Below are 25755 nucleotides of genomic sequence, written 5' to 3' on the forward strand. Positions count from 1 at the left end.
ATGAAAAAAATGTAACTTGATTAAATAGTTCATTGGTTTCAACCATTGAGTTGTAATGTTTGAAATGCACTGAAACGAGTTAATATTTTAGATGCAATATTAACAAATGTTGTTATTTGAGTGATTCATTATAAATAGAAATAAGGAATACATAGAATAGAAATGTAATTAATAGAAAAAATAGTTCATGGCTTCCCGTATAACATAACATGTGCTAAGTTCAATACTTCATGCAATAATATTATAGTGTAACATTACATCATCAATGATACTTCGTATTGCTAACACTCCCACTTAATGTGCACTATAAATGTTCCTTAAGAATTACGAATTCTTAATCTAAAATTTCTTTGACACCTAATATGTCTCGAAAGTTTTGGAATGTTTGCTTTGGTAAACTTTTTGTCATAACATCTGCTAACATCTGATCTGTACAACAGTATTGAACAATAATGGAATTATCGTTGATCTTTTCTCTAACAAAGTGATACGCAACGTCAACATGTTTAGTGCGATTGTGAAATCGTGGATTCCTCGAAAGTTCAATTGCCCCTTGGTTATCTTCGTTCAGTATAGATGGTTGATCTTGATTTATTCCAATATCCGCTAGTAAACGTCGTAACCATATGATTTCTTCTGTTGCATAACTTAGTGCAACATACTCAGCTTCAGTCGAAGATCTTGCAACACAAGATTGTCGCTTGCTGCTCCAGCTGACGGTTGATTCGTTTATCTGGAACACGTACCCTGATGTAGATCTTCTTGTATTTACATCACTTGCCCAATCAGCAACTGAGTATCCAACCACTTCGCATGTTGAATCTTTGCTTTGAAAAACAAGACCATAATTGATTGTGCCTTTTAGGTATCTCAACACTCTTTTTGCTCCCTGCCAATGCTCCTTTCCTGGCTTTGACATCAATTTTGAAAGAATACCAACAGTAGATGCCAAGTCAGGTCGAGTTGCCGTTGTCACGTATGTCAAACATCCGATGATATTAGTATATAAGCAACGATGATATTTTAGATGGCAACGATGATATTTTAGATGGCATCGTACGAAGATGGTGGACGTAACCTTTACGCAGCGGAAATTGTGGCGTTGTTTGTGTAAATCATTCGTAACTTGAGTTGAATAACAAAACATATTCGTTCATTTAACCACGATTTTTGAAATCTTTACTTTAGAGGATAAAAAATTGCGTTTTGAATCATGTTCCAAAACATAGCAAAAAAATTTCGAACACTCATTCTGTATCGTCCAAGTCATTTAGACTTCAGTGTTTAATGCTGGCGTAACGGTTTTCTTAGTCGCAATAACCTTATTTTCTTGCGCATTTTTTAAAAATATGATGCAGTTGTTTAAAAATAAGTTTCATTAATTAACATATTGTCACGTGACATCAAGTAGATTTTGCGCAGGTGCTTTTGTACGCTTAACACTTTGTTGTAAATGGTTTTTATCAAACTGAAAAGAATACACTGAAAGAAAATACATCGTTAAATGAAACCAAGCAAAAACTGTAAAGTCCAGATTTGTGCTACCTTCGTCGGCAACACAGCCATGTATTTCATTCTGTTGTTAATTTCTTTTTCAATGGTGTTCAATGGTTTTCAATGGAAATGTGTTCAAATGCATGAACTATAGTCTTTTGATGAAATTATGGAAATATGATAAAATTCATTTTCAGGGGTGTGGAATCCCTATTTTTGTAAAAGTTCTTTTTGATAAGGAAAATGTGTTCAAATGCACGAATTATAGTCTTTTGGTGAAAATAATGAAAATATGATAAAATTCATTTTCAGGGGAGTGGAATCCTTATTTTTCTAAAAGTTCTTTTTGATGTGGAAAATGTTTTGAAATGCATGAAATTATGGTCTTTTTAATAAAATATGAAAATATGATAAAATTCCTTTTCAGAGGGGGTGGAATCGCTATTTTTGTAAAAGTGCTTTTTGATGTTGAAAATTTGTTCAAATTCATGAATTATACTCTTGATGAAAATATGGAAATATGATTAAATATATTTTCATGGGGAGGGGTGTAATTATTTTGTTAAAGCTCGTTTTGATAAGGAAAATGTGTTCAAAGGGGTGTAATCATTATTTTTGTTAAAGTTCTTTTTGGCGGTGGACTCAATTTTTTTGTAAAAGTTTTTTTTGATAAGGAAAATGTGTTCAAAGGCATGAATTATAGTGTTTTGATAAATTTATGAAACTATGATAAAATTTATTTCCAGGGGGGGTCGAATCCTTACTTTTGTAAAAGTTTTTTTGTGGAAAATGTGTTCAAATGCATGAATTATAGTCTTTTGATGAAAATAATGAAAATATGATAAAATTCATTTTCAGGGGGGTGGGTGGAAACCCTATTTATGTAAAAGTACTTTTCTTGTGGAAAATGTGCTCAAATGCATAAATTACAGTCTTTTTGTTAAAATATGAAAATATGATAAAATTCATTTTCAGGGATGTTGGTGTGTTTTTTTTGTAAAAGTTCTTTTTAATGTGGAAAATGTGTTTAAATGCATTAATAGTGGTCTTTTGATAAAAATATGGAAATATGATGAAATTCATTTTCAGGTGGGGTGGAATCCCTATTTTTGTAAAAGTTCTTTTGATAAAGAAAATGTGTTCAAATACATGAATTATAGTCTATTGGTGAAAACAATGAAAATATGATTAAATTATTTCAGGGAGTGGAATCCCTATTTTTGTAAAAGTTCTTTTTGATGTGGAAAATGTGTTCAAATACATGAATTATAGCTTTTTGGTGAAAATAAGAAAATCTGATTAAATTATTTCAGGGAGTGGAATCCCTATTTTTGTAAAAGTTCTTTTTCTTGTGAATAATGTGTTTAAGTTCATGAATTATGGTCTTTTTGTGAAAATATGAAAATATGATAAATCCATTTTCAGGGAGTGGAATCCCTATTTTTGTAAAAGTACTTTTTGATGTGGAAAATGTGTTCAAATACATGAATTATAGCCTTTTGGTGAAAATAAGAAAACATGATTAAATTATTTCATGGGGTGGAATCCCTATTTTTGTAAAAGATCTTTTTGATAAGGAAAATGTGTTCAAATGCATGAATTATAGTCTTTTGGTGAAAATAATGAAAATATGATAAAATTCATTTTCAGGGGGAGTGGAATCCTTATTTTTCTAAAAGTTCTTTTTGATGTGGAAAATGTGTTAAAATGCATGAATTATAGTCTTTTGGTGAAAATGTGAAAATATAAATAGAATTCATTTTAAGAGGGGGTGGAATCCCTATTTTTTTACACATTTTCCACATCAAAAACACTTTTCCAAAAAAATCGAGTTCACACACCTGAAAATGAATTTTATCTTATTTCCATATTTTCATCAAAGGACTATAATTCATGCATTTGAACACATTTTCCACTTTAATAGAACTTTTACAAAATGCCGAGTCCACCCACCGCTGAAATAGATTCTATCATATTTTCAATATTTTCACAAAAGACTATAATTCATGCATTTGATTACCTTTTCCACAAATAAAAATATCTTTTACAAAAAATAGGATTCAACACCCCCCTGAAAATTAATTTTATTCTATTTTCATATTTTCACCAAAAGACTATAATTCATGTATTTGAACACATTTTCTATTTCTAAAGAACTTTTACAAAAATAGGGATACTACCCCCCCTGAAAATGAATTTTATCATATTTTTATATATTAACAAAAAGACCATAATTTCATGCATTTGAACACATTTTCCACATCAAAAATAGCTTTTACAAAAATAGGATTCCACCCACCCTGAGAATGAATTTTATCATATTTTCATTATTTTCACCAAAAGAATATAATTCATGCATTTGAACACATTTTCACAAAAAAAGAATTTTTACAAAAATAGGGATACTACCCCCTGAAAATGAATTTTATCATATTTTGGGAGGATTATTACTACCATCGAGGTAGTCTGGTAGATGTGAGAGAGCGATAATCTGGGGGTGGGTCATATTTATATATTTATGCTATAATGCGTAGCAAGCAATGAATTTCAGGGAGACTTTATACTACGTATCCTGCATATGCATATATATATAACGTGTATAACAATGTGCCCTCCCGGCTATCACCATAGTGCAATGGTGGCATGACCTCCCCCCTCCCAATTATTGATTTTCCTACACCCGTGGCTAGTAGTATGGTTGCAAACTAGATTCGTTCTATTAACGATTATTGATCTAACTGTAAATGACAACAGAAAAAGTTTTTGCCACTGACATAGTAAATTCTCAATACTTAAGATTTTCATTTTTCAAGAGCGGGAAGGAGGGGTTTTGTGTTTACATTGCCTATTTTTAAAGCGTATTTTAGCCAATCATCGTTCTGTATTAACGAATTTTACATAATAACGACATGAGTGATGAGTACCGTTACATGTATTTAAAGGTAGATAGTCCTGGCTTTTGCAATCACAAAAAGGACTGTTGGTGTTTGTACTGACTGACGTCAGAGTCACGTGATTTCGATAATGACTACGGTTCAGGATGTTGAATCGTCAATCAACATTAACAGTTCTTCTCATGTCAGAACTCCTCTAAACTTGAACGGCTGACTTCTACAAACATTTAACATGACTGACATGAGTCAGCCAAATTTATAGATTTAAAAAAGTAGCTTGATTTCGTCAAAAAGTGCAACTAATCTCAACGTTTTCACTCTCAATACATTCAGATTACTCGACTCGTCAACTGATAGCTACACGTGAGAACAAAACGCATCTTGAAGAGAAGTTAGCAGAAGCGAATAGAGATCGTGAATTGGCGGAACAGAAGGTAAAAGATCTACAACTTCGTTTGAAAAGATTTGCGAAGGATGACGAAAGACCCGAAAATGCAACAAATAGAACGCGAGTATAAAGAGCTTGAGAATCTCTTGATTCTAAAGGTAAGAACAACAATGAAGGCGAAAGTATAGAATCGGTTAACGGACGTCAAATGAAGAATTCAACAAAAGTATGCATTTTGCTTTAAGTTTTACATATTATGCGTACGATCGTTCTTCCGAGTTTTTCTTGTTAAAATTCGCGTTATAACAAAAAATGTCTTTGTGTACATGTCTTACTTAGAGGATTTTTTATGAAAAAACACGACTCAATGTCTATAAATACTAAATTTATGATGACAGCGATTGCTGTTGGTTTACTCCAAGAACTTTCGCTTCTTTGACGTGTTCATATAAGGCGTTAGCCTCAATTCCACGTCGGCCTCTGATTGGTCCACTGTTCCCAAGCGAATTTCGTAAACTGTAACATCAAAATATACACAATGCTTAAAACGTTCCAGCAATGCAACTTTGAACTGTACGAAAAAGAATGCGACAATAACGAATTCTATTTAGTAACCTTTCATTTCAAATCTTGGTCCAATCTCGGAGAGTTCGATGTTTCCATCAACTCTTTTATAACTATGATGTCTGAAAAAAAGAACTTACTTATTCGCATAAAGCTTGAAATTTTGTTTGCCGGCATATTATGAAAGTTGCGTTTGCCAACCTGAAAGAAATGTAGTCGTCTTGATTGTCGAAGGTTACAACTCTCTTGCTTTCGTCCTTTGGAACAGGAAATAAATATTTCAAAATGTTTTTGACATGAAAATAGAATTCATAAAAAAACTTAAAGTTTTTAATCATAACTTAGATATGTGAATTGTATATCCACAGAAAACCTTAGATATCTCTTAAACAGTAAACACATAAAACCATATGGATAACTAAAGATGCCCTTAGATATAGCCATAACGACAGAAAATCAGAAATAACCACATTTATCCTTAGATAACTACAGTTATCTATGGATAACCACAGATAACCATATCCACAGTTATTTATGGATAACCACAGATAACCATATCCATAGTTATCCATGGATAACCAGAATTAACCACGGATAACCAAAGATAAATAGCAATAGATAACCACAGATAAATTGATTACCCTTTCTCCAAGTTTTGATGAGCACTTGTGAAAGATTAAGTGCGGATAAACCTCTGACATGATTCCAATATTTGGGATGTCATGTCCCATAACTGTGTTTGACAACGTGAAGTAGACAGTTGGTCCATAGGGAAGATGACACACAACAAGACCATCTTGAAAAGTAATTGTTTTAAGGTTTAATAGTTTATAGTTAGGGTGTTGCACTTGGAAATGCTGATCTTCAATGCTAGGAGGTAGGCAATACGTGTGTAATATGAAGTTGGCAATAGGTGTGTGATATGAAGTTGGCAATAGGTGTGTGATATGAAGTTGGCAATAGGTGCGTAATATGAAGTTGGCAATAGGTGAGTAATATGAAGTTGGCAATAGGTGTGTGATATAGGGTTGGCAATAGGTGTGTAATATAAAGTTGTTAATAGGTTTGTAATATGAAGTTGGTAATAGTTGTGTAATATGAAGTTGGCAATAGGTGTGTGATATAGGGTTGGCAATAGGTGTGTAATATGAAGTTGACAATAGGTGTGGTAATATGGGTTGGCAATAGGTGTAATATGAAGGGCAATAGGTGTGTATGAAGAATAGGTGTATAGGGTAATAGGTGTAATAAGTTGACAGGTGTAATATGGTTGGCAATAGGTAATATGGGGTTGGCAATAGGTGTGTAATATGAAATCGGCAATAGGTGTGTGATATAAAGTTGGCAATAGGTGTGTAATATAAAGTTGGCAATAGGTGGATTTAACGGAAGATGGACTTAACGAAAGTATTTTAGAGCAAGATAACCGATCGTCCTTAATCAATCTCACTTCAGAAAGATATTTTACCTTAAAACTGTTTACTTAGAGTAAACGCTATATTTTTGAGAAAAGAAACGTCCAGAAAACATTTTGGTCGGCTATGCCGCTTTGATCGAAACGAAATTCGGAACCCGGAAAGCTTTTCAAGTGCACGCGTGACTCTCGCGAAGAGCCAAATTAGCTTGAAACTGGCTTCACCCAATCATTAGGCTTTTATATAGAGTTATCGTTCCAGTCGACTTACAGTTCACTGTTCCACTCATAGATATAATGGACCTACATTGCTAACGCATATCGCGCGGCCGTAGCAAATTGAACATTCCAAGCGGGCAAGAGAACTATAATTTGTATTACGAAAATCAGGTTTTTTGCAATTTTCGTTGTCGTACCCTTTCCATGCTAGTTGAAGCCACTTTTTTGAGAAATGGGATGACATTGCGGAGTTTTTGTGTGAAAATTTGGATGCATTAAAGTAATAACGCGACAAATATGGCTCCGTCAAATTTTTACCAAGTGAGAGAAATACCAAGTTTGGTTTAATGCGAACTTTAAAAGGTGATTGGTCGTACAAAGCTGTTGACAATTCAATTTCATAATAATTGAAAATTTTGCGGTTTAAATCACTTCTAATCAAAATCATCATAACTAGAGCTGCTAGGCGAAAACGAGAAAATGAAAAAGAGCTTGTAGAAACAGCTAAAAGGATGCGAAAACTGACGAGTTTTTTTAGCAGTGCTCCAGCAGAGAACGTTGTTGACCAAAACATCGACTCTAGGTCTAATTTGACACTGCCGTCAGCTACAGAAACTCCATCAACGTGCTTATGTCCTCATTCTCATTCCAAACCAAAATTCGGTGATTCTGACTCTACATCGTCTTCAGATGCTAGTCGCGCTGCCGACCGAGCCAGTTCACGCGCCTTCTCAAAACCGAACGTATGCGTCTTTGCCAAGTTCGACGACTACCGCCCTATTGGTAGGACCTATGCAAATTGAGTCAACGGAATGTTTGCTAGGACTCGATTGTAAGCGTTTGTGCTGTACAGGCCGACAGCCTTACCATCCTACCCTAGACGAAATAAAGCACACCAGTACAGGAGGATCGTCGAATGTACGAACTTGTCCGTCTTCTATATTTTTGAAATATACATGAGTCACATACTGCATGACAAAAGGCATCATTGCCTGTTACTTCTGTAAAAGAGCGATGCGTCAAACCTTATTACTTTCAGTCATAATGTTGAAAAGGCGTTCCTCCTAGGAGAATTCAGCGACTGGAAGAAGTGCCGAGAAGAACTTAAAAAACACTCTCCGTCTAAATTTCACGCAGAGGCGACTGAGAAAGTTTTATTATCTGATGATTCGAGAATAGATTTTGGAGCGATATTGGTCAGTGAGTTGAAGAAAACCCAGGAAACTCGAAGAAGAATGTTGCTAAAACAACTAAGTAGTATAAGTATTTGGCACGCCAAGCCCAAAGTTTGCAAGGTAAAACTAAACTTGAGAGTAACTTGCAACAGTTGCTAAAATTAAGAGCAGAGGATGTACCTGATTTGTTGGAGTGGATTGACAACGGAAGATATCTCAGTCGCGACATCATAAACGAGTTGATTAATATGATGGGCAATGCAGTCCTGAGATCTATAGTGGCAGACATCCGTAAGGAATCACAATTATTTAGCCTAATTGCAGACGAGTCTAGAGACATAAGCAACAAGGAACAACTAACATGTGTTTTGCGCTGGATATCTAGAACCGACTTGTCCGTCCACGAAGATTTCCTCGGAATGTACGAGCCAGAGATAATCGATGCTAAAACAATCACCACTTCACTGAAGGACATTTTGTTGCGATGCAGTTTGACGATAGACGACTGTCGATGGCAAACATATGATGGAGCAGCAAATATGGCTGGAGGCAGAAGTGGGATTGCTGCCCGAATATCTTCTGAGAATCCTCACGCCCTGTAAATTCATTGCGGTAACCACAGTCTTGACTTGGCTTTGCGTGATTGTGTAAAGGAGAGCTGGATTATCAGCGATACGTTGAAGAAGGTGCAAGAGTTGGCCGTGTTTGTTCGATCTTCACCAACACGAATGGCGCATATTACCAAAGAGATTGAAGACAGCGGCACGCAAGATGCGAATCCGCATTTGCTGTGTCCAACTCGATGGACAGTAAGAACCAAAGCCATCTCGGCTGTCTTGCACAATTACGAGGCCCTCTACTCTGCATCACTTAGCATTGCCAAAGAATCTTGCAAGTCCACCGTTCGTTACACAGCATTAGGTATGGCTAGCCGATTGAAGAAGTTTTGCTCGTACTTTGGTTTAGGTTTTGCGCAGAATATCTTCAGCGTGTGTGAACAAGTAGCAACTACCTTACAGAAGCCTTCAATAACGGCACAAGCAACTGTTACTTGCATAAATGCCTTAAAGACAAACTTGCAGCGTCAACGAGACAACTCTTTGTTTTACGACCAAGTAGTTGCTTCAAGCAGGGCTATCAACTTTGTAGGCGATCCAACACAACCAAGAAATACAATGCCAGGTTCGGTTCGTGTGCAGGGAATATTTGGTAGTTTAAATTTTTTTATTAAATTTTCAGTGTAGGATAAGGGTTAGGGTTAGGGTTTGGGTCAGGCAATAGTTTCACTTCAAATAGCTGCAAATTCAATATGGCGGACTGGGTGGAAGCAATGATTTAGAACCCAGTCTTCTAAATGTCAAACTACCGTGTCAAGGTGAGGCCATTGAACAAAATAGATGGAAGGCTACCTTAGTCCTTATTTTTAAGCTATTAGAGCCGAGTCTTTCTACGCATTTGTAAACACACGGCCACAAGACGGAACCGCAAATTAACTTGTACAAACTACGAAGCTCCAGAACAAAATTTGGCAAAATTTAACTTTAAAATCAAAACTTAACACCAAGTATACACAACTTTTTATCAATTACATTTTTGAATATTAAGCCATAGCCAAGCATAAATAAAAGGAATTTTGCTGTTGTTGTTGATTTTGTTATGTCTGCTAATGTGCCAAAAACTGAAGTGTGTTTGTTTTAAAGTAGCATAAAAACGCTCAAAAGAATTCTAAGCAAACATTAGTTTTGTAAATGTATTTTTACCCAAAACAAATATTTTTAATGTTTTTCCCTGGACATACAAATTTACAAAAAACACAATTTTTAGTTCAAACTTACACGAGATTTGGGAGGTCACATCCTCCCAAACTATAAGGGCTTCTAAAAATATGCGTACGTACAAATAATTCAAGGAGAAGCGTGTATATTATTGAATACTTCCAGTTGAATCCTTCCAAAATAAACAAGTACTTGCTGAAATGTTTCCGATTTGTATAAATTGAGCGATCAACGATGTCATTGTTTTTCACAATTTCCACACATTGATATTTTCCATTTCGAAATAGGTATTTAATAGGAAGCATCTTAATTGACTGAATAAAGGTTAACTTTTATGCCCCAATACCTTTAGGTGTTTATTTTTTCAATAAAATCAGAAAAAGGCTTCGGTATAAACATGTTTCTTTAACAAATCTCGCGTAACGTGTTGCTTTGCTCCTCAATTCATCAAAAGCAGATATTAGTGGTAAATATCGTCAGTTTTGCCACCTTACAAGATGGCGGCTTGCCTTACTCATTACTATACAATATTGTTGGAGTGAGATATCTAGTACATTGGGTTCTAGGTTATTAGGTGCAAAGCATTGAACTAAATAGATGGAAGGCTACCTCAGTCGATATTTTGAAGCCAGTATTTCCACGCATTTGTAAACACACGGCCGATAGACAGAAGCGTGAAATAACTTGAACAAACTACGAAGCTTTAAAATAAAACACAAATTCTTTTTGTCTTGATTTGGCAAACAAAACTTTCACAAATGAGACTTAACACCTAGTATGCACAAGTCTTTGACAATTACATTTTTGTAAAGGAGGCCATAGCCAACCATAACTATAAGGCATTTTGCTGTTGTTGTTTGTTTCGTTATGTCTGCCAATGTTCCAAAAACTAAAGCATTTTTTTTCAATGTAGCACAAAAATGCACATAAAATTTGAAAAAAAAACATCCGTTTTGTAAATGTATTTTATCCAAAACAATTGTTATTAATGTTTTTCTGTAGAAGTACATATTTACAGAAAAACACAATTTTTAGTTCAAACTTACATTTTATAGAGAAGCACGTTTATTATTAACTACATCCAGTTTAATCTTTTCAAAATAAACAAGTACTTTCTGCGATGTTTCCGATTTGTATAAATTGAGCGATCAACGATATCATTGTTTTTCACAGTTTCCACACTTTGATATTTTCCATTTTGAAATAGGTATTCAATAGGAAGCATCATACTTGACTGAATAAAGATTAAACCCAATCACCTTCAATGCCACAGTACTATTCTGCGTTTATTTTTTGAGTAACATTAGAAAAAGGCTTCGGTAAAAACATGTTTTTTAACAAATCTCGCATAACGTGTAGCTCGCGCGTGCAATACTCGTAAATTGACCTCAGACAAGCGTGGCTGGAGGTTAAATTTGTCTTCAAAAATTATTAGGCTTTTCTATTACAGGAAGGCTTCCATCTTTTATAGTTCAATGGTTTAAGTCTGGATTAAACTAAATGTCTTACGTTTTCTGTCCGCCATATTTAATTTATGATATAAAGGTTGATCAGTGAACTTTATAACAACTGGAAGGCTAACTTGGCGCCATCTTTGAAGCCTGCATGATCGCCGACATTGAGGGTACGGAGGCGAAATACATCACTTCAAAATTGCCGGATTTTTTGCAAAAATCAGTGGTCTTTGAGCCAGCTTAATGTCTAAAAACCTTAAACAATGTTTGGACATTAATATAAAACAAGTTTGAACGACATTTGTACATGTTTAAGCTTCTTTATAGAAGGATGAAAAGCGAACTTTGCATTGGCACGTGAAAACATGTCTTATGATTTCAATACAAAACAGACACCCCTAGTTTTTTTTCATTAAAAGGATGTAAAACACACTTGTCTATCGTTATAATATTGTTTGAATTTTTGAAAATGAAGCTGTCAGGGAAAAAACGCTGTTTTTCGGTAATTTTTGTGTTTCCGAGCAAAATTAGCTCCCCCCAGTCCTTTTTGAAAGTTCAGAGCATAAACAAAAAAACACTTTGCAAAATATTTCAAAAAGTTAGTAAAAATATATTTTGAGTTCGTTATAAAAAAACTGTTATGCCATATTATTGTGTTATTATTAATTGCGCCATTAAAGAGTGAAAAGGGTCAATACCCACTTAAAAAAAAAGACAAAAACACAATTGACACTCCATATTCATAAGTTTTGAAACACTTAAGTAAAAATTGTAATGTAATACAAGTCTGGAAAAGATTTTTAGTCTAATATTATAGAATCATCACATATTTTCACAAATATGACCAAACATTTTAAACAGACCTAAAATTTAATGTATTACATATACATTTATCATCATCTGTATTACAAAAAAAGACAAATTTTACAATCAATATGATTTACTATAAAATTTTGATACATGATATAGCTTTGCTTGCTTTATAATCATTTTAAAACCCTAGTTCAAACCCCTGAGGATGAAGGTTGCTTTTTGGCATTTATGTAGAGCAGGTTATACTAGCAATACTTGTCATGTTGTACACTTGGCTATTTATTTATAAGCATGAACTTGCTTATAAATTGCTCAATACACAAGTATGGATGCATGTCAAATCTTCCACCAGTTCTTAAGAAGTGGGAGAAGTCAATGACAACAACCAACAATCACCCAAAGTTCAAAACTTCAAATTATCACTTTCACACGTTACAAAAAGAGCATGTGAAATTCTTACAAAGCAAGTCTAACTTTAAAAGCAATAAAATTGTTTTGAAACATTTTATATTAAGTGCATTGTGTGTATTTTGCACAGCATTCAAAGATAAAGACTACCTGATATCAGTTTTATCTTAAATTTTTGGTCTTTCGACGACAAATGAGAAATTCATATTTCGAAGCAAGTTCTCACTTTTATGATTTATATAATACAGCGTTACGTATACAAAACATGTCTTGGAACGTCTACAATGCATCTTAACACATTAACCAAATTTTGCTAACGGTTTTGAAAAAATAAAGCATTTTGGCTAGCATTCTATTTCCAAGTTAGCAGTTTTTGCAAAACAATCCGTCACGCAAATAAAACAGTCCACGCGAGATACACGCGAAGCGGCAAATCAGGTACTAAGTGGCTTCAGACAAGTCTAGGCATGTGTATATTGAGTTAGCCTTCCAGTTGTATAAGAGTTCATTGAGGTAGATGCATATGTAAATGAAATATAGCGTCAATGAGAACGCTTAGAGGATCTCCTCCATCACATGCATGCGTTCTCAGTTTGAGAATTCTTGCTTCAGACAATTGAGAACATTTGACACAGGTGAAAAGTTTTACTATATACATTCATGTTGTTGTCCAATGTTCAGGTTTTTCAAATTCTTATTCATAATTATACATAGTACGATGTTCTTCCAGATATCGAATAGATTTTTGATTCTTTCCTTGAATTATCCAGTTTTAAAGAGAATGCACTTCTCTCATAAATTGCAAAATTGTTATAACTGTAAGCAACAATGTATATAATACCTCCTTCTGTAGTTTCTTTTATGTATGCATAATTTATGAACATTTATCATCTCATTATATTGTTATATTGATTATTTCAACTGGTTTTATGTCAATAACAACTATGTTAAACATTTACAAGGAAACTTAAACAAAAGCCCTATATCGTTTCTAGAAGGCTCCTAGCCCTACCTAGTTTTGAAAATATTTAAGGACTTACACTATGAAATTCAAGGCGAATAAAAAAAAATGATGGAGTTAAAATAAGAGTTAAGAAAAGTTTGTCACATTCTTATATTTAAAAAAGAATAGGAACTTGAGGTAGCGAATTGCAACTTGATTACAGAAATTGTTTTCAAACATAAAGCTTCAATTAGAACGCTTAATTAAGTCTTGATTGTTATTTTATCTCGTTTTTTATTTCTTCTTTTGTTTCCCTTTCTTTTTTTTCTTAACTTTCTTATCCTTTGTTTTTAACTGATTTCTTACTTGATAACCTCGCCAATAAGCTTGTAGTGCAATGGCTGCCTCTGTTTGTTGTTCGAACACTATTTTTCTCATCTCTTCAGCCTCAGCTGCCAATCTTCGTGCTTCAAGTATTTCTAGGTACTCCTTTTCCATTACACTAAAATGTTGGCCAAGATCATCTAAATCGTTCTGCAAATGATTTCTCTCCGCCAAGACTTCATCATATTGGTCCTAAATTGGGAAAGACAGCAAGTCCCCATTTCTCTATACACTTTTTCAGATCGAAATTTTCGAATCGTTTTTGTGGGTAGCCGAGGAGCATGCGCACTATGTTAATGTAAAATTCCTTTTGTGGGTTTCATGTTCGCAAAATCCTATCATAATTATAGGTACATCAAAAAATCTATCTTAAATGTTGGCAGAATTTATAAGATATATGGCGTCCAACCCTCATCGAACACGCATTGTTAGCTGTTAAAAGTTTGTCGAAACAAACTGCCACTATTTTCACTATATCTTTGTTTAGCGAATTATCACGATGCCTATGGTGTAGCAACTTTTTAAACTTTTAGTAGATTTAAATTCAATTTATTGCGTTCGTTTTTTACGACCAAATTACATATGCTTTTAAAAAGTATAGAAATGTTGAAATGCCTTATTATTATGCTGAATAACTCGAATTCACGGGTATCTTTTGTTGCTCGGCCACTGTCAGTTAATGAAAATGTATCTATATTAGTATTTAAATCCTTATTTACAATTACTGTCCATCTATTTGGCTTTGCACTAATATAGCTCTGAATGATACATAATACATGTCAACATCACATAAAACAATTAATATTAACATAGGGAGCACAGAAATTTGTTTAAGTTTATTAATTTAATCAGTTTATGTAAAAAATAAATACATTATTTGATGTGTGTGCAATGTTTGCCACGCACGCGATCTCGCGTGACTTTCACGCAACTCTCAACACAAAATTACCGACCGTTAACACTAATACTTTCACAAACCTGTAAATATCTCATAAGTACATGGCAAAACACGAAAAACAAATAGCTACATCTCTTTAATCACGAACAGTTTCACAATATTTTTGCAGCTTTTTAACATTCAAATGTATTTCTAAGGATACAAAAAATACAAATGTTTTTAGGGTTTTGGGCAAAGATTTTTCAAAACCTATGCTTTGGTCACTTATTTAGACATTCGTCATATTTTCAAATGCTCAAACGCATCGCAGATTGGCCGAATTCGTGTGAAAACACTTGAAATGAAATTGTAGCCAATCTGAATATATGCGAAAACAATTTTAGCCAAGTTGCGATGCGTTTGAGCATTCAAGAATATGACGAATTTCCAAATAAGTGACAAAAGCATAGGTTTTACAAAATGTTTTCTACAAACCTTTAAAACATTCCTATTTTTCGTATGCTTAGAAATACAATTGAATGTTAAAAAGCTGCAAAAATATTGTAAAACTATTCGTGATTAATGAGATGTAGCTATTTGTTTTTCGTGTTTTGCCACGTACTTTTGAGATATTTACAGTTTTGTGAAAGTTTTTGCGTTAACAGTTGGCAATTTTGCGTTGAGAGTTGCCTACCTTGTCAAAATATAAGACCTTTAAAACCATACGAACGTGGAAGTCACGCGAGATCGCGTGCGTGGCAAACATTGCAAATAAATCAAATAATGTATTTACTATTTACATAAATCGATTAAATAAAAAAACTCAAACAGATTTTTGGCCCATCAATGATATTACATAATATTTCGAAGCATACACATACACAACATAACATGATTGGAATTTGGTATTTCAAACAACACAAAATGTCTGAGACTGGTTTGATTGAGCAGCTCCATTTGTAATGAGTGGTGTGGCAGTGTGGCTGAGAAATTTGGATCAGGGTTATTTTATATCTCTGAAGTTAAGCTATGCAAGACAAGACAGTTGCTGAGATCAAATCTGTCGATAACACTCTACACACTGCCTTTTCTATGCTATTTCCTATATGCAATTACTTTTGTCAACCGCCACAAATATTGTAAATTTTCCTATTACCAACAGAAGTTCAAATCATCAAGATAAAACAAGTAGTCAATCAATGAATTAAAAATTTCAAAAAAGTCATATTTTAAACATAACTTAAGTTCCAGGCATGGAATACAAAGCTTACATAAATGGGATAAAACATAACTCAACTGAATTTATACCCCAAATCTGTGTTATCAATGTTTTTATTGTGCTCTAAGTACAAATTTGAATCGAATATTTTCAACTGTCCAAGCAATATAACCGATTTTTCAAACCGTGTACGCATCAATAAGTTTAACACATTAGTGATTGTATAGTACCTGGAACCAGGTAATCGAAGCATAAAATTTGACATAAAAGTGTATAAGTCAGTGTTTTAAATAATGAGTGTTTACATAAAACAAAATCTATTCATGAAAATGTTAAATACAATGTGATTTAACATATGACAAAATGTTTTCAAACATTTATTGACCAGGCTACCCAAATGTGCACAATCGTACCTATTTTTATAGATGCAGCAGTTAAAATTTAGATGCATTTTTGATATTCAATATCAATATATTACATTCAAACTGGTAAAAATCAACTTCATATGGCTGCAAATTCACTTCAGAAAAAAGCTATATTAATTTCAAACAATTTTAATGCCATTGTATTAATTTCATGATATGAAAATACTGCCAAAAATATCAACAAATGCACTAAGTTCCTTTTCTACACTTAGTTCTTAATTTTTGCTCCTTTCTTGGCCTATCCCAGTTTCCCATAATACTGTTGGCTACAATGTAATATTCCTAATTGCTTCGAACTTCTATTTTATATATGTGGCGTGTGGTTTCATCAAGATAGAAATAGAAAAATTTTTCATGATTTGTCAAAAAAAAGGTAAAGGGCCGAATGTTTCATGGAGTAAAATATGTACGACGAAGGATGATGAGTACCCAAAAAATAAAATTCGGTTGAACTCGCAATTAACAGAACGGACGTTTGAACGTTAATTAATTGAAGGAGATGTAATGTGTTTATTCAAATGTTCTGTGACTAACTGAATTACTTTAGAATATGTTTTTTAAATCATTACAAAAATTCTTCAGCGCAATTTTAATTTACCACGAAAGTCACTCATTTAAAACAGTTATCTTTCTTAAATTTGTGATCATATAACACATTATATAGGCTGAAAAATGATCAAATAATGCTTAGAAAACGGATTTCGTTGCACTCCTCGTGAAAGTACATATTTTTTCCATGATAATACAACAAGAATAATCTCGTCAATCAGAATTCGTTTTTTCTTGATCAAAAAACATCTATTTGGGAAAATTCTTTTTTTAATTACTATTTTGGCACTCCAAAATTATGAACGGTAATTGTTTAGGTATGACGAGACAAAAGAGAAAAGAAGCAAAAGAAAAGGGTAAATTTTATAGCTGTAAGGCAATTGCTTCTACATACAAACCACTATCCTACTCTAGAAGATAAAAACATCCTTTTTGAAGATTTTCTTTCACTGACCTGTCGCGTATCCATATCAACGTCGTATTTTTGTATCCAGTTGAAGACTTCAGTAGCGAGCTTGAACTTTTTCTATGAAAAAAATAAGGTTATTTGTCATGTATTACTAACAACTAGTTACTGGCTTGCAAGATTTTTATGTTTTTAAAACAGTTAGCTACTGAAAAGCGAGAATTTAAATTTTAAAAAAATCGTAAAAAGCTCGCTAATGTTGTTGATCAAAAGCTCACGACGAGAGCAAAAATTTCCCAAATCTATAAATTTCAATTGTGATCTGGCAACAGTGACCGTATGATAGCTATTACCTTTCTTTTTTCTCGCTCATCCTCGTAATTTTTCCTCAACTTGTCATTGAGAGATTTTTTTGTATCAATGATACATTGAGTGAGAACTCTCTGTTTTCCCTCGCTCTTCTTGATGTCCACTTTAATCTTTTGTGTGGTAACGCTAAGTATGTTCGAGCACTCCTCGCTGTTACTCTCAGACACAGATCGCAAACTTTCTTTTAGCCGTCCGATCAACGAATTTTGTCTTTCCTCCTACGCGAAATATACAAATGAAATAATTCGCTATGAATGCTTCTAGACATAGCAAATTGGCTACATTTATTTTGGCATAAACGTTTGGCCGGTTTGCAACGCTTTGGAATATTCAAAAATTTGGCGAATAATAAGCAATTATTGGATGAGGTTGAGCAAGAAATCAAGAATTATTCAGACCGATGTCATTGTGGCAAACATCGCTGCTGCTTGATTTGTTTTCAAAACCGGCTTTTAATGGCGGCCATATTTGTAGAACCTATTATCTGTAGGTTGTGATGTCACAACCTACAGATATAACAAGGACAAGAAGACAATTTCAAGTAATACAAAATAAAACAAATTCCGAAAAGGGACATCTCGTTTTCTTGATATTCAAGATAGTACAAGAGTTTGAAACAAAAGATTGTGTAATGTTTCGTCTTTATTCCAAACACATCATCAGACTTATAAGTCATAAGTCTGATAAGTCTGATGATGTCTTTGAAATAAAGACGAAATAAGTCTTTGAAATAAGACTTATAAGTCTGATGATTTCTTTGGAATAAAGACGAAATATTGCACCATCTTTTGTTTCAAACTCTTGTACTATCTTGAATATCAAGAAGACGAGATGTCCTTTGAATTTGTTTTATATTGTACCTACAGATATGGAGAATTATCTGCAGGTAGTTGACCAATCACAGCCGAGAATGCTCACATAGTGAATAACAATATAAGATAAGTGATGTTCATGAGTTTGGAGAAATGTTTGTCGTAAAAACATTTGCATTTTCATATATATAGTAATATATTCGGACGTTAAAAAATGTAAATTAATTTATTTGTTGATTTGTGTTTTGATGTAGGCTTATGTGATAATTACGGTTTTGTAAAAGTGTTCGAGTTAACGGTCGGTTATTTTTGGCGAGCGTTGCCTACCTTGTCAACATACAAGACTAGCTGTTAAGACTTACATTCAGGGATGCCACGTGTGAATCAAGGAATGTTTTTACGTAAATTTATTGTATACATTGAACTAAATAGATGGAAGGCTATGTCAGTCGATATTTTGGTGCCAGTAGAGCCCAGTCTTTCTATGCAATGTAAACACACAGCTAATAGAAGCGAACGTAAAAATTACTTGTAAGAACTTTGAATCAACGAAAACAAAACAAAAATTTTTTTGTTTTTATTTGGCACACTAAAACTTTTTAAATGAAACTTCATATAAAGCATACACAATTTTTGGGCAATGAAATTTTTGTAAAGCAAGCCATAGCCAACCCAGACAAGAAGGTATTTTGCTTTAGTTGTTTCTTTTCGTATGTCTGTAAACATGTCAAAAACCTAAAGCGTTTTTGCTTCAAAGTAGCAACCTATGTGCGAAATACTTACAAACTTCTTATATCATAAAAAAGCAAATAAAACTTTAAACAAACATCAGTTTTGGAAATGTATTTTTACCCAAAACCGTTATTATTAGTGAGCTACTATGGACGAACAAATTTGATGAACAACAAAATTTTTAGTACAAACTTATATGAGATTTTGTTTTAAAAGATAAATAAGATAATACTCTTCACATGTTATAAAAATTGATGCACCAGAGAAGGAAATTCACCAAAGCGTTTCATTTTATAAGTATGTAATAATTTTTGCCTTTCATATTTTCCAATTAATTTAGCTTTATGAAAAAAATTCATACATGCAACCTTATTCCGAAAATAATTTTTTTACAAAAACTAATGGATTTTGTAAATGGGTTTACGTACAAATCCCGACATAATCAAGGGAGAAACTCGTGTAAATTATTGGATATATCCAGTTGCATGAATTCTTTCGAAATAAACTAGACTTGCTGCAATGTTTCAGATGTGCATAAAATGAACGATGTCAATGTTTTTTAGAGTTTCCACATTTGATATTTTTCATTTTAAAATACGTATCCAATAGCAAACATCATAATTGACTGAATAAAGATCAAGCTTTAATGCCACACTACTTTTCTACGATTATTTTTTCTTTGAACAAAATCAAAAACGTGTATTTTTTACAAGTCTCGCAAAACGTGTAACTTAGCGCGAGTAATACACGAAATTTGACCTCCACACCATTGAGTTCTATACATTGAACTAAATATAACTGGAAGGCTACCTTCGCAGGGTTGAGATAAAATGTAGATGCGGACGGACGTATGCACAGGCGGACGGACGGACAAAAAGAATAAAATGCGGATTGCGGAAAAAAAGAATAAAATGCGGATTTGCAACAAAAAGAATGAAATTCGGGCTACCCGTTTCAAACGTCTTTTTTAAACGTCGTGTTGTGCGGACATCATCTTTTTAATAACGTGTAGTGAAAGGCTTTGATTAAATGATTCTATAATGCATGAGTAGGTTATGCATGTCGGGGTCATATACTTGTCGTCATTAGTGTAACAAGTATAAATATAAGTTCTATTTATATTCGATACGTGTGTTATAATTTATACATATAAGGTTAATAATTTCAAGTTTATTAAAACAACAAGGCTCTCCCAACGAACAAAATCTTTTGAATTTTAATTTTGATCTATAGTTTATTATGCTTCTTTTATAAGAGAAGCATTTTATACACGATATTTTTCATTAGTTTGTGAACATGCAACTGTTGAATTATTTTAGCGATGCACCGTACTCTACCAAAATATCCAAACTTGATCTACTACTTTTACTTCGACGCATTGGATCAACATTACAGCCTCTGTTACCTATTTATAGTCTGCAAACTGGGTAGATTATAACTTACACTTTCCCACGACTGGAATGTTTTTTCTTGATGAACTAAGTGTTTTATTTCCCAATGCATGGGAATTTTTACAATAACAATACTATTCAAGCTGATTTGAATGAAGTATTTAATAGCAAATTCGTATAGAACAAAAATGCATTATCCGTCATAAACTTTCGCAACTCTGAAAATGTCTATACGACAATGTAGAAAAGTAAAGTGAAAGCACAATTTAGAAAAAATACAACTACACATAAGTAACTTTCGAATATAGTCCTTAAATTACATTCACTCGAGTTCAAATCTTATCCAAGTCCCATGATTTTTATATGCATATCAAGACCGTGTTAGGATTAATATTACGTACACTCGAGTTTGTTATTTACTAATGACAGGAAAAAATTTGAGAGCGTATATTAACATTACTTTTACTTGACATTTGATCATCGCTTAGCAATTTAAAGCTTGCATCCGTCAAGGTAACATTTGTCCGTTGTTTTCATCAAGAACGCCATCCGATGGATTTATCTGACATGGAAGTCACGTATGCTGATGTAGTGAGAGCTGAGGATTGAACACCAGTAAGAAAAGCAAAGTTATTGTTAGCGAATGCCACAATACGTTTAACACATGCGATATATAGTTGATTGTAAAAGCTCTCAAATTCTACTTGTCATAAGTAAATCACAAACTCGGGTGTATGTAATATTACAAACATGTAACGATACTCCCGGGTTCAAACTATTTACTTTAATATCTTTATAGTCCCTATAGTTTTCCGTTATTGTAGATAAACCATATATTTTAAAAGAACAAATACATTTCATTCTTTGCAATTTGTGCCTTTCACTTTACTTTTCTAAATTGTCGTATAGCCATTTTAGAGTTGTGAAAGTTTGTGATTTTGGATAATTTTTGTTCTATATGAATTTGCTATTAAATAATTCATTTACATTGCTTGAAGAGTATTGTGATCATAAAAATTCCCATGCATTGGGAAATGAAACACTCAGTTCATCAAGAAAAGAACTTTTCAGTCGTGGGAAAGTGTAAGTTATAATCTACCCAGTTTGCAGACTATAAATAGGTAACAGAGGCTGTAATGTTGATCCAATGCGTCGAAGTGAAAGTAGTAGATCAAGTTTGAATATTTTGGCAGAGTACGGTGTACAGCAAAATAATTCAACAGTTGCATGTTCACAAACTAATGAAAAATATCGTGTATAAAGTGCTTCTCTTATAAAAGAAGCATAATAAACTATAGATCAATAATTAAAATTCAAAAGATTTTGTTCGTTGGGAGAGCATTGATGTTTTCCTTCCCCTTAAATAATAAATCCTATTTGTCTAAATTATAAGACACGTCTCGAATATAAATATTTATACTTGTTACACGAATGGCGACAAGTATATGACCCCGACATGCATAACCTACACATGCATTTTAGAAGCATTAAATCAACGCCTTTCACTACACGTTATTAAAAAGATCATAAGTCCACACAACACGACGTTTGAAAACGACGTTTGAAACGGGTAATCCGAATTTTATTCTTTTTGTTGGAAATCCGCATTTTATTTTTCTTTGTTCGTAATCCGCATTTTATTTTTTTCGTCCACAATCCCATTTTATTCTTTTTAACCGTCCGTCCGCCTGTCCGTCTGTCCGTCCGCATCGCATTTTATCCCAACCCTACCTTTGCCATAGAGTTCTATTAGGCCTGTTTTATATGTCGAATTTCCGTCGAATTTAATCTGTCGAATTTAATGCGACAATTTTGCGACGGAGATTTGACGGAAATGAGTTTCTCAATTTATACGTCGAATTTGCATCGGATTCAAATAATCAAATGCGACTCTATAGCCTGCTAACAGGTTGTTTCTTAGGCAAAATTAAACATGGTGGCTGTGGCAGAAGCTATTATTTTAAGGAAAATAATACGAATACGAAGAGAGAGACGACAAAGGCGTCTTCATATATTGTTGACTTTGATTAATAGAAGAAGATTTGTCAGTTGTGCTTGTTACTGCTAAATCTTATTTCTGAGGAGAATGAAATACCTAGAATTCGTTCTTGTCGTGGGCTTGAAAGAACATTATCATGGAGACACTGGTGGGAATCTATATGGTTCACCTATTCAGAAAAGCGCTTTAAGACTACATTTCGTGTATCACGAGATATTTTCACGATGATTCTCGGCAAAATTGAATGTGATTTAGAAAAGAAAACAATGTCAGAGCAACCGGTCACACCAGCATGTCGATTGGCTATATGTCTTTATAGATTAGCACGTGGCGACTATTATTACACTCTTTCTGAAATGTCTGGCCTTGGAATAGCAACATTACAGCAGATTGTCAAAGAAGTGTGCAAAAGCATTGTAATTCATTTATGGAAGGATGCCGTTAGTGCGCATTTTCCCTCGTCAGAAAGACATATGAGGGAAAAAATAATTGATATGGAAAAAACTCTGGCTATTTCCATGCTGTTGGTCTGCAGTTGATGGGTATCATATCTCGATTAAATGTCCTAATGGAGGTGCAGAGGTAGCCAAAGAATATCACAATTTCAAAAATTTTTATTCAATTGTTTTAATGTGTTTGATTGATGCCAAGTATAGATTTGTGTGGGCAAGTGCTGGATCTCCTGGCAATACCCATGATGCCATGATCTTACAGGCAACCCAGCTTTGGAAAGATAATATGGACAACAATCTTCTTCCTGCTATTTCAAAGAAGATTGAGGGCATTGAAGTTGGTCCTCTTATTGTTGGTGATTCTGCTTTCCCTTGTACAATCTGGATTATGAAACCCTACACGTTCTCAACACTCCAACCTCAAGAAAAAAACTTCAATTATCGTTTATCTCGAGCTAGAATGGTGAGTGAATGTGCCTATGGCGAGCTTAAGAGAAGATTTAGGATTCTGTTCAGGAAATGGGAATGTAATGAACAAACAATGAAAGCAGTCACATTGGCTTGTGTTAATCTTCACAATATTTGCATCGAACATGATGAACCTTTTCCTCAACAGCCTGACATAGCTGCTGATCCAGCCAATTTGGAACGACGAAATCGGCAAGTTGTGAGAGATATGCTTGACATGCGAAAATGTGAAAAAGTCAAAGACACATCCATTAACGCAGGGAAAATACGAGCTGCATTAAAAGAAAAGTTATGGAGAGAAAAACTGCAACATAGTGTGTGTTAATTGTTCACTTTGGTATGTTTATAACAAACAAGCCAAATCTTGTCAACAATAAGATGCTTGAAAAACTGTAAGCTCTATCACTTTATGCATTGTTTTATGTTATTATAAGATTCACGTTTTGCACTGTAATTAACAAAAAATTTTAAAATATGACACATTGATAACAAATAGTTATAGTTTCATACCATAATGTTAAATAGTTTTTATTGCATATGTTTGTTAAACGGATAAAAAGCAACAAAATTACAGTTTAGTGTATTTGCTCATTTGAGAATCAAAGGGTGAACTAGCTTCAGTCATTGGATAGTTGATTACATGGTGATCACTGGGAGGTGTTTGCGGGACCATTGAATGCACCCAATGCTGTGCTGGCGTATAGCAGGGTTGAGGTTGTGGTGCATGTCCTTGTGCAGGTGGTGCTTGATTGGATAAAAGTTTAATAACTTCTAGTTCACATTGTCTAGATCTTTCTACATCTTCTCTCATGAAATTCAAAAGATCTTTAGTTGGATCATTTGCCACCATGTTCTCCAAAATTTTTAACACCTTTGCAACCGGCTCTTCCTTGTTTTTTCTTCCTTTTTTTAATTGGGACAAACATATCCCTTCCTTTCCTTAGAGCAGGCTCTTTTGTTTTTTCTTGAATGTCCTCCTCCTCCTCATCACTTTCATCTTCATTAACAGGCGTACTACATGTACTTGAACTTGTGCATGTGGAAGGCTCAATGCTTTGCTCTGGTTGACAGGAATCCCTACTTTTAATTAAGGGAAACAAGGCATTGAACCACTTTCCAAATCCTTTTTCATCAACAAAACGATTGATGCCAGTAGCAGTTTGGATTGTAAGTGCAACTTTTTTACATGTGCCGACACACCATTTAAACTTGTTGCGAATTTGCTCCAATTTGAAAGGGAATTCTGGATGCCTTGCTTTCACCTGCGCCAATACCTGTTGGTAAACTTCGGTATTCGTTGATCGCCTATTATTCGTAAATATAAGCTTTCGCTTGTAATTTTCGTTGTTGACAATAATATCGACCATATCGTCAACATGTTCTTGAGACCATAATTATCACCTACCCGACGATTTCTTCGTCACTTCACCGTCTTCAGCAAGAAAGTGTGCGACTTCGTCGTCTTTGACACCCTCGGCCTCGATGGACTGCACATTGAAAAAGCAACTGTTGCAGTATGCAACGCAAACCATTTCTAGCCAGCCTTCTACTTCTTCGTTTTTTCTTTCACTGAGCACGATGGACGATTACAAACAGATATTTTGCATCGAACACAGTTGTATTTTGTTGCTGTTTCACATTCAACACATGTTTCATGCTTGCCCGCCATTTTGAAATTATGTGTTGGTGGAACACACGCAGCAGAAAACGCTGAATTGTGGGAATGGAAAATAATTATAGAAATTAACGCATTTTGTTCGACGCGTCTGAAGCTCAACGTCTAAACTGCTGTCGCGCTTCCGTTGAATTACGCGATGAAATTCGTCGCGTAACACGACAGCGTCGCATTTAATGCAACGCGTTGAAGATAATCGGTTTATACTTTGCATTTCCGTCGAATAAAATTCAACGCATTAAATTCGACAGATTAAATTCGACGGAAATTCGACGTATAAAACAGGCCTTAAATTACTATACAGGTCAGTGACCTTCGCACGGAAATTTGAAGCCGAAGTCGACAGTATCGTTCCTAGTCTTTCCGCACTTGTGATAAACACGGCCAAATAAAAACTTCAGTATTTTAGAAAAAATTGTGGAAAAAAAAGAAAATATATCGCAAAAAAATTGTCTC

General features: G+C 34.0%; 2 protein-coding genes across 2 annotated transcripts; both read right to left on the minus strand.

Annotated features, from left to right (window-relative positions):
- Positions 1 to 334: 334 nt before the first annotated feature.
- LOC124435117 (secreted RxLR effector protein 161-like) lies at positions 335 to 919 on the minus strand. Its single transcript, XM_046985064.1, has one exon. The coding sequence runs from the start codon at positions 917 to 919 to the stop codon at positions 335 to 337; it is 585 nt and encodes a 194-aa protein (XP_046841020.1).
- A 4207-nt stretch (positions 920 to 5126) lies between these two features.
- On the minus strand, positions 5127 to 7217 carry LOC124435118 (U3 small nucleolar ribonucleoprotein protein IMP4-like). The gene is made up of 5 exons (XM_046985065.1): positions 7171 to 7217; positions 5982 to 6210; positions 5542 to 5636; positions 5392 to 5462; positions 5127 to 5292 (listed from the first exon to the last, which is right to left on the minus strand). The coding sequence occupies exons 1-5, from the start codon at positions 7215 to 7217 to the stop codon at positions 5189 to 5191; spliced, it is 546 nt and encodes a 181-aa protein (XP_046841021.1). The 3' UTR covers positions 5127 to 5188.
- Positions 7218 to 25755: the final 18538 nt, after the last annotated feature.

This window comes from Xenia sp. Carnegie-2017, unplaced genomic scaffold (assembly GCF_021976095.1).
Source record: "Xenia sp. Carnegie-2017 unplaced genomic scaffold, XeniaSp_v1 HiC_scaffold_14, whole genome shotgun sequence".
Taxonomy (NCBI): domain Eukaryota; kingdom Metazoa; phylum Cnidaria; class Anthozoa; order Malacalcyonacea; family Xeniidae; genus Xenia; species Xenia sp. Carnegie-2017.

Bases quoted from the DNA above. Each gene is read 5' to 3' on its own strand.
- LOC124435117 (XM_046985064.1), bottom strand. From the start codon at position 919: ATGTCAAAGCCAGGAAAGGAGCATTGGCAGGGAGCAAAAAGAGTGTTG.
- LOC124435118 (XM_046985065.1), bottom strand. From the start codon at position 7,217: ATGTCATCCCATTTCTCAAAAAAGTGGCTTCAACTAGCATGGAAAGG. The intron at 5,637-5,981 runs GTAATCAATTTA...TTCTATTTTCAT, and splicing joins CATCAAAACTTGGAGAAAGG to GTCAAAAACATTTTGAAATA. The intron at 5,463-5,541 runs GTTGGCAAACGC...TCTTTTTTTCAG, and splicing joins GACGACTACATTTCTTTCAG to ACATCATAGTTATAAAAGAG.